The sequence below is a fragment of the Cupressus sempervirens genome, chromosome 7 (assembly GCF_028749045.1).
Source record: "Cupressus sempervirens isolate cs-2001-9-10 chromosome 7, ASM2874904v1, whole genome shotgun sequence".
In the NCBI taxonomy this organism is placed as follows: Eukaryota; Viridiplantae; Streptophyta; class Pinopsida; order Cupressales; family Cupressaceae; genus Cupressus; species Cupressus sempervirens.
In genome coordinates, this window is record NC_143124.1 from 384,013,749 (window position 1) to 384,023,759 (window position 10,011).

The 10,011-nt window shown below is 33.6% G+C and overlaps 2 protein-coding genes across 2 annotated transcripts; both read left to right on the forward strand.

The window, feature by feature from the left end:
* Positions 1-4,800: 4,800 nt before the first annotated feature.
* Positions 4,801-9,150, forward strand: LOC149547096 (alpha-galactosidase-like). The gene is made up of 15 exons (XM_089791510.1): positions 4,801-5,558; positions 5,894-5,955; positions 6,235-6,291; positions 6,407-6,441; positions 6,685-6,788; positions 6,890-6,965; positions 7,149-7,207; positions 7,312-7,377; positions 7,482-7,565; positions 7,655-7,722; positions 7,824-7,912; positions 8,170-8,260; positions 8,365-8,414; positions 8,554-8,694; positions 8,896-9,150. Exons 1-15 carry the CDS (start codon positions 5,458-5,460, stop codon positions 8,989-8,991), a joined length of 1,179 nt encoding a protein of 392 aa, XP_089647636.1. The 5' UTR covers positions 4,801-5,457; the 3' UTR covers positions 8,992-9,150.
* Positions 4,817-5,271, forward strand: LOC149547097 (uncharacterized). The gene is made up of 2 exons (XM_089791511.1): positions 4,817-4,906; positions 5,038-5,271. Exons 1-2 carry the CDS (start codon positions 4,832-4,834, stop codon positions 5,269-5,271), a joined length of 309 nt encoding a protein of 102 aa, XP_089647637.1. The 5' UTR covers positions 4,817-4,831.
* Positions 9,151-10,011: the final 861 nt, after the last annotated feature.

A 10,011-nucleotide genomic window follows, 5' to 3' on the forward strand; every position in this document is an offset into this window, starting at 1 on the left:
GTATTCTCTATTCCATATCTACATCTTTTCCTTAAGAAGGTGTAATTTCTTAAAGAAAGAAAAATATTTGTTTTCCTTCAAATGGAGGGGCATTAGCCCATCACTATTCCACCAAATCTTTTAAACCATCAACTTGGAGCCGCAATGCTTCAAACTTGAAAGGACATCTATCTAGGGATTAATTTTCTTGCAACATGAGTCCTATTGGGAAGTGATCATAACCATGGATAGGGAGAATATCTGATTCCACCATCCAATTAGTACTTTATGAATCACCTGCTAGAAAGAGTCTCTCCACCTTCTTAGCTATATCAACAAAACCTGATCTTCTATTTGTCCAAGTAAACTCCCCTTTCTTGAAAGGGATCTTAGATAAACTATTCTCAACTACAAAATTTGAAATCATCCTAACTCACAGATCTCCAACCCTTTCCACCTTTTTTCTCTATCAACTAAAAAATAGCATTAAAATCCCCTCCTAACACAACTATCTCATCAGAAAAAAAATTCTACCAAACCAATCAAAGTATGTCATAACAAATTTTTCTCCCTACTTTTAGTAGGCCCATAAACATTTAACATAATAAACTCTACTCCTAATTATTTTTGAACTTACCTTGAACCATTGCCAATTTTTCTCCTATTGCATCATAATCATCAAAGTAGTCTCATCCTTCTACAAAACCCAGGTAGACAATCAGAAGAACCCAAAGCTCCTACCCATTGACAATTTCGTCTACAAAATTACTTCTTCATTATATCAAAATCCTCCACTTTAGTTGAAGTTTCTTGTAAAGAGATCACATCCAACACCGCTTGATCAAGACCCCTCTTGATCAAGTGAATCTTGTCAAGGAATTACAACCCTTAGCATTCCGCCATGTACGGGATTCATCTCATCCAGTAAAAGGCATTCCCTCTTCCTGATATCAATTTCATTTTCCCTCCAACACTCCCTGCAATCTAGATCAAAGCTTTTATAGTCCTTCTCCCTCTTTTTTGCAATTCCCCCACATTTATCTTTTGGTTTTTTTCCTTTTGTTTGAGATAGTGTTCTTCTCTCACTAAGCACTACATTATCTGACAAACCTAAGAAATTATCCCTTAGATCCTCCAATTCTTCCTCCTTAGAGCCACTTTCCTCATAATCATCACTAGAAACTTCTTCCAAGTTAAAGGATCCTTCCAAAATTTGGATGGGTGATATTTCATTATCTTTCACCCTAGCATCCTCTATCCCTTTGCCCTTATTCCCAAGCATCATATTATGTACCACAAATTCTTCTGAACAATGCCAAGAGTCTTTTTCTGGCTTCTACAATTTCTCTAAGAGCCTGACACCTCTATTTTATACATTTCCAAAATCCTAGACCACCTGAGGGGTCCCTAAATCTAACCCCACATTACTATCCTTTTGACAGATTTGACTATCCATTTTACTTGCTCCAATTAGGGATCTTTCCCTCAAGGGTGCATGTAGTCTATGCTCAAGAGAGCTTAACGCAACTAAACTCATTTCATTTTACTCTAAGTTTGATCTCACTATAAATTCCCACACCCTCTCTAAACCCATACCTATCCGCTCTCCACTCCCCCTATCCCTTAATAGGTTATCTAGGACTTTCAAAACACTTTCACATTCCCAAACTGCAACTCTTGCTAAATTATCCTTACAAACAACATCCTTCCAAAGAGATAAGGCCTTAGAAATCACCATTGCTCGGTTAAGGAATTTATCTACTTCCCACTCCTTCAACTCTCCCTCCATATCACAACCCCCACGAATCATGATCCTCACTTAAGCAGTCCACACACACTTGGAGATCCTCTTCAATAGATAGAGCATGTCTCCATATGCCTTCAGATGAGTGCAGCTCCATCATTTCTAGTAGAGGGTGACATGCATTCCATATTATACACAAGTAAGGAAACATATGGAAGTCACCTTATCTACCATCTCAATGGCCTTAACAAATGATCCTAACTTATTCCATATAAACTGATAACATTCTCATTCCAATATTCTCGAGGGAGGTTTCTCAAACCTATCCAAGTAGGGAAAGATTGGATATCTTCTTTTGTAGCATCAAGGTTAGGCTCCCAAGGTTTCATATAAAAGCCTATTAAGAAGTAGGGGCCCCCGTTCAGTATACGTTCTTTGTCATGAGCACTATCCACTGTGATTATATAAAAACCATTTTCTAGGGCTCTAGAATCTTTAACTTGACCCCATTACCTATCACACCATTATATTAGTTTTCGAATAGTTGTCCATTCCCCCCTCCCCGATTTAAGAAAAAGAGCATTACTCTTGAGAAAAATTACCCATTCTTGCCAAGATTGAAGCTTAACTTTCATAATATCAATAGTTCATCTTACCTCCTTAGGTTGTTCCATAGTCTTTATCGATTGTTTCTCCACCACCTTTGGTCTCCAAAAAATTTCAGCTGTAGTGTTGAAATTCACTTTTCCCCCTAGGTTTGATGAAGTAAATCTTTGCATTGAGTGGGAGTATTGAGCCTGATTTTTTACCCTCCCATCCCCATTTTGTTCTTCATCTTTCCTCACGGGTTGGACAACCTCCCTACTCTGTTTGACTCCACGCGATTGATTAAAAAAAAAAATCTATTTTTGCATAAAAAAGGCCAACGGTTTCTCTATTGAGATGTATAGGAGAAACCCTGATGTACGAAAAAGGTCCAACCTTCTCCTGCAGAGAAATAGTCCTGAAAAGCCCTGTGCATGTCTTCTAGTTTGTTGTCTAAACCCTAATCTCGTGTGCTCTGCCCTTCCCCTTTTATATCCACATATCTTATTTATAAGTATTAAAATCAAACATATTTCTAGATTTTACAACCTTTTCCAAAGTGAATTCAATTAGGATTAGTAAAATTAAAGATCTTTCCAAAATTTTCAAACTTTGTGAAAATGAATTTGGTCGATTTTTAACTTTATTTTAAAAAGTAGAATGCATAACAAATTTTTAAAAAGTATTGCTTATAGTGAAATACATGAAGTTAAAAAAAAATACTATTGATTATTGTAGAATGCATAAAGTTCAAATTTAAATTGAACATTATGAGACTACTAGTTTTCAAAACTTAGTTTACATTAATCATCATTAAGAAAATTATGAGACTTCATTTTAACTAAAGCTTCTAAAAATTCTATATAACACATATTATACATTAAAAAAAAATGAAAAAACAATAAAACCATTCAATAAAATGAAATATTTAATTGTTAGACTTATTTATTTTATTTAATGACTTGTCAATATTGTTTATATTGTTTTATTTTAGGATATGTGCTATAGTGATAGATATTATTTCATTTTTGAAACTTTTTTATGAGTATCATAGAATAGATAAAAGTTTTTGTTAAATTAATAAAATATTAATGTATTTTAGAAATATCCAAAAGAAAAAGTTTTTGAAAAACAAATTGCTATGATGAAATAATGAAAATGTGAAAAACCAACAAGAGTAGAGATAATAATTCAGTTCCAAACTTTGAGATTACACCCAATCAACTCTTTTAAATTTTTTTGACAATATGATATATAGTTTTAATACTTTTGTATGGTCAATATTCTATTTAAGCGTATCTATTTCATAAAAATAAAAATAATGTAAGAATTCTTTAATTTAATACATTTTCTTTAGAAATAATATTTATTTATTTCAAAGAAAGAAAATAAATTTGAATACAAAATATAGTTTTTAATATAACAATTATTTTATTTTATTTTTATAATTTTTAATTTAATAGTGCATTCTTTTATAGAATAATAATTATTAATTTAAAATTGTTTTGTATCATTGTACATTTAATTTTTATTATCATTCATACAAATTTTCATTTTTTCGTAAGAGTATTCATAAATGCAATTCTTACTAATTTGAATTTTTTTCTGAATTATAATTTATTTAAATTTGTTTGATAAGACAATATTTTACACAATTAAACATTGGTAAAATTTGCCTTCTCTCACATACTTATATAAGTAATTTGAGCAAGGTTGAACTTCTAATATTTTCAATGTCGAATTATGGTGGGCTCTTTAAGAACATTTTAACCTCACCCGTAGACCAAGAGCCCTTTGAACTTATACAAATAATTAAAATTCTATGCTATCATAATAACAAAATAGACCTGTCAATTTTTGGGAGGAACTTTCCTGCGCTATAGACTTGCTTTTTATTATTAAATTATTAAAAAAAACAACATTTATTAAAATTAGAGACATTCAAAAAGTTGCTGAAGAATTAAACTCTAATGATTGATCAATTAAATGGCCTGCACCTGAAAAAAAAAAAAGTATAGGGGATATCAAAAAAGTTGGGATTAACAAAGTGAGCTTCTGGTTTTGTGGGAAGGATTCAATGGAGTTAAATGCACAGAGCTTACGGGTACCTGGTGGATCAATTCCTCAGAGAATCCATCTACTATCACTTCGACGACGGTCCAATTCACAACAGATGCAGATTTCTTTTATTCATCATAGCTGTTATTGCTCAGATCCCTTATCTGTTACCCTATACATAATCTAAACGCTTAATAACCTCCTTACTACAGGCCTGTGACATTTGCAACTTATGTGCCGACATTTTAAAGCAGGTGGAGTTGTGGAAAAAGAGGACGCGTGATGCACTTTGCTTGCGGTTAAGTGTAAATTCAATTTTGATACTCAGTGGCGTAATGCATTTTGCTTGCGGCGAGAGCAAATTCAATTTTAATAATCACTGGCGTAATGCATAAATAATGGAATGGCAGAGAAAAGGGGATAGCTGGATGCATTGGGAAGCAGGGGTAAACTGCCCTAGTAAACATGTTTTGGAAATGTGGAAGCGGAGGTAACGCCCGCGAATTGTTTGACCGAATGTCACCTCCCTGTATGCAGCAGGTATCTCCATGAAACCAATAGTTTATTTAAATCAAAGGCACGCTATCAAGAACATTCGATTTTGAATTCTTGAATCCCTGTGGAAACCACTAGTATATTTCAATGCTGACGTGCACACTATCAAACCGCAGCTTGTGGGAAAAGATTACGACTTTATTGAGCTTATCAAGCAGTTAATACCATTTTTAAAATACAAGCTCATCCTTGTAGACTTGATGGGTCAAAATCATGATGCTCTGGATAAGATCCACAAGATGCTCTGCTGTATCTCACCAGGACGTTTGATGAAATGGAGTTTTGTCAGCGCTGTACATTTTGGACTCGTATGTACAATGAAATTCAAAATGTCACGTTCTTTTCTGTAATATAAAGTAGTCAAAACCATTTAGTGCATCTCTGGCACAATTATAATAAAATAATAAGAGATGAACCCAAATCGAGTGGTTGTGGTGGAGGTTTGAAGCCTATATATGGGATAACAAATTAATCTTGTAAACACGAATGCCTTCTTTCCTGTCTTTTTAAAATCTGCTTTTGGAGATTGGGCAAACATGAAAATGGTCTCAGTTTTGTTTGTAACACTAGTGGGTGTTTGTTTGTGCTTTCAAGCCAATGCAACCTACAATGGACTCGGCCGGAAGCCTCCAATGGGGTATATTTCTCTACTGTCTATTATTGGGAAAAGGAAACACGTGGATACAGAAACTTCTGTTTTCTTTATTTAATAGCTAGGCAAATTTAACTTAAGGTATTATACTACTGACCTGAAGATTTCTGTCTCTTTAAATGGTGGAAAACCCTTGGAATTCTATTAAGTGGATGTAATATACTGCATCTCTGTCAGCAGGCGATGAGCAGGAGTTTGGAGAATGGTGGTGTTTCTGTATATAGATGAAAAGTTTATACCTTTTAGGAAAAATGGAAAAAATAAAAGAATATGCCCAACATATATTAATGCAATTATTGTGATGTTTTTTTTGTATTCAGATGGAATGGTCGTGAATATTTCTTCTGTAGTGGCATTAATGAAAACGCTATTCGTGGAGCAGGTGACTTCAATTTTTTGATTGTCCTGACCTCATTTTTGCATGGTTTTAGACTTCATTGAGTGTCAGTGACAGATTAATGTAGCCCTTTGTTGATAGAACACTTCTAAATTGATCATTTTTTCCTTTGTCTTGTTCTTAAATTTAAGGTTACTAGAAAATAGCAGGCTTTTTGGTGGAAAGCCTGGTTTTTAAGGTTTGCTGAAGTTAGAACAATTTGATGTAGCAAAAACGTTGATCTATATCTTTAACATTGGCCCACTGTAAATGTGCATAATACAGCGGATGCACTGATTTCCACTGGATTGTCCAAGTTAGGATATGAATATGTTAACATAGGTAAGCTAGATAACCCTTTTTCTCTTGATAGAATGGAAACCATTAACTGTAAGTAGTCCTTAATTAATGGTTTTTCAGATTCTAATGTTAAATTGGTTTTCTCAAAAACTACCAGATGATTGCTGGGGTGAAAAACATCGAGATGCTCAGGTATTGCTAAAAACAAATCAATAAATAAGCTCTGCATCAAGTCATTCTTTTGTGCTTTAGATTATAGCTATCTTGAGATAAATGCTTTCTTCTTTTCATTTAGATAAATGCTTTTAACTGGAGCTATCAACCTATATGTGTTTCCTCTTGTGGTTTATGTAAATTTTCTGAACATTAGACTTTATAATTACCTATTGAAAGGGATATTTAGGAGCATCTCATAACCTTCTTATTTATTGGCAGGGTAATCTTATTGCTAAAGCAAAAACATTTCCTTCTGGCATTAAAGTTTTGGCAGACTATGTTCATTCTAAAGGACTCAAACTCGGTATATATGCCGATGCAGGGTGAGCATATTATGCCAGAATCAATTAAAACCCTTTTATTTGTAAACATACCGAAATCCTGATAATTAGTACTGACTTCCATGTTTGGTTTCTTTTTCCAGATCACAAACATGTTCCACGAGAACGGCAGGTTCCATTAAACACGAGGAACAGGATGCTAACACATTTGCTTCATGGGTAACTCGCTGTCAATAAAATTATGCAGTCTACTTACCCAATTGAGCTCCATTTCAGATTTGTTTATCAACTTTATCTTGGATGCATAGATCTGAGCCCTTAAACGAAGAGTGAATGCAATGACGTGGGAATCCAATTATTGTTGGAATACTAAAGAATAACAAATGTTTGATAAATGGGCAGGGAGTAGACTACTTGACATATATGAGCTGTTACATTCCTGAGCTCAGTCCTCTTGCGAGGTACATAACATTCATACCATATTTTATTTTGTCATTGGCCTTTTGAAATGTACATTTACAGTTTGATTTAGCAAAAACTATTGAATTTGTATTGAAATAAATAGGTATAAAAAAATGAGTAAAGCTCTCCTAAAGACGGGGCGTCCTATATTCTTTGCCACCGGTAATTGGTAAGAGATTTCAATCAACAATCTCTGTATTAAACCAAAAATCAAAGACATTCGGTAGTTTATTAACTGAAAATGCTGCTAACTCTTTCTATGCCTATGTCCAGGTACAACTTAACAGAGTATATTAAAGAAGGACCTAAGATTGCTAACAGCTGGTTGAGTGGTGAAATTGGAGTTCGATTTGTAGAGTAATACACTTATCCAAACACAGCAAATTAATTATAGAAGAATGTAATACAGAAAAAAAATATATTGATTTCTTTTTCATTCCTTGCAGCATGTTAGATACCGCTGATCAGAACAATAAGCTTGCCGCTTATGCAGGTCCTAACCGTGGATGGAATTGTACGTTAACTGCTCCATGAGTCGACTGACTTGATATTACTATTTATTTTAATTTGCGTTGTTATATCCATACTGATATCTGCTTTTATTATTCAAACCAGATGCTGATGTATTGCAGATTGGAAAGATGGGCCCTAGTTGGACAACTGATGAGTACAGATCACAATTCAGCATATGGGCCTTGATGAAGGTAATAAATATAGGCCTATGCTTAATGTATAAATAGCTGAAATAGCTTTCTTAGCAAATATAAAAATTGGTAGTTTGATCAAGGAGCGGTACCCAAAACCCACATGCAATGCTGCAAATCTTGGTGTCTCTGAACATACAAACATATTCAAATTTCACATCCGTACAAGAACCAAAACTAGTGAAAGGATACACACTGAAAAAGACCTGTATATAATATATGTTGTGGTTAAGGGCTCATAACCATATCTGTTGCAGGCACCTTTGATAATTACCACTGACTTAAGGAATGCGAGTCAGGAAACACTAGAGATCCTGGGAAACAAAGAGGTTATTGATGTCAATCAAGGTGAGTTGCACATATCAATTCAGTTTTAATATTTTGGTATACAAGTTTGAGAATGCTTTTCAATCTTAACCTCCATCTCCAATCCATTTGGTATATGGAACCAGATTCATTGGGAGTTCAGGGGAAGAAAGTGAGCAAGCAAGGAGACCTTGAGGTATGCGGATATTTTTGTGGGTTAATGGATTAACATAGAGAAGTCTTTTATTCAGCCTCTGAAGTTAAATAGCATATTTTTCCCTTGGATTCAACTCAGATTTTGTGTGTCTAATCTGTGTCAATTTGATCTTCCACAGGTATGGGCAGGGCCTTTGTCCAACAAAAGAGTAGCTGTAGCGTTGTGGAACAGGAGCAACTCTACAGCCTCTATCACTGCCAAATGGAAAGACATTGGCCTTTCGTCGAAAACTGCTGTTAAAGCTAGAGACTTGTGGACTGTAAGACTATTAGCAATTCTCATTTGTTATGTTTTTTTTATCTGAATAAATATTATCTACTTGATCTAGATGGGAGAATACTTTAAACATTCTTTAACTATTTATAATTGGTTTATTAATCTTAATGCAATTCTTTGTCTATATTAGTATTGAGCTTTAAGAGTTTGACCACAACTGTTTTTGTCTATTTTGATATTACAGCATTCATACCTTCCAACAAGTTTGAAAGGAAGTCTCACCTCAAGCGTTGATTCACACGTTGTCAAGATGTATATTTTGACACCAATCTCTGCTTGAACTTGGGACACGAGTTTGAAGTTGAATAAATGCTGTTTTTGCTTCGGTCTTTCATATTAAATAACTCTGTTACTTCTAGATATAGAAGAATGAATCATGAAGTTGTAATAATTTCATTACCGTTATTTACAATCAATCAGAAGCAAGTGGATTTTCATATCTGACCATTCATTTTACGGAGTGAATTGCAATTTTAGATTGAGTATGTTTTCAAATTTTAATTAATTAAAATTCAGAGCTTTAAGTTTTCAATTTTTTAATAATTTAAATTTCTAGTTTTAAGTTGACATGATTATTTTCAATGGATAATATAGTAAAAATATATGTGTTTTGTATATTTCAACACAAAAGATGTTAAATGAATGAATAACTTGATTAAGTATATTAAATATATTAGATATAATAGTCTCGTAAGAAATATTAGGCAAGTGATTTGTGAGAAGAAGTCTATGTTGAAGAAAACATCTTATTCATGAGACTCTAGTGGGACTTTAAATATTATTATCTTAATAGTGTACAACATGATTGTGAATGTGCTACTGTGAAACACCTAAACTTAGGGGAGATGACCCATTTGTTGAGCACCCTCACTTTGAGCTTCTCAAAATCTTGTCTAGGAATTTTAAATCACTCGTGGCATTTTACAACGTCTTATTGGGCAAGTCCCTTGTTGATACAAAGGTTTTAGGACCACACTATCATATATGATGTCACATCAGCATGTTTTTTCCAAAGATATTCAAAAAACCACTTTTAAAAGTGAGAACAATGGTCCTACAAAAGGAAGACCGACACTTGCATAGCTGATGTGGCATCACATTATTGGTTGTTTTATAATTAAGGGATACATCTAGTTCAATTCTAGGTAACCTCATAAATAATACCAACTTTAAATTCAATTGGTTCAATACTGTCAAAAAATTTGGTTATGAAATCAATAAATGTGAGTATTAAATCAACAATTGCTATCAAACTTATTAGAATATGAGTAGATATTGAATATTCCCTATAATTATCCAT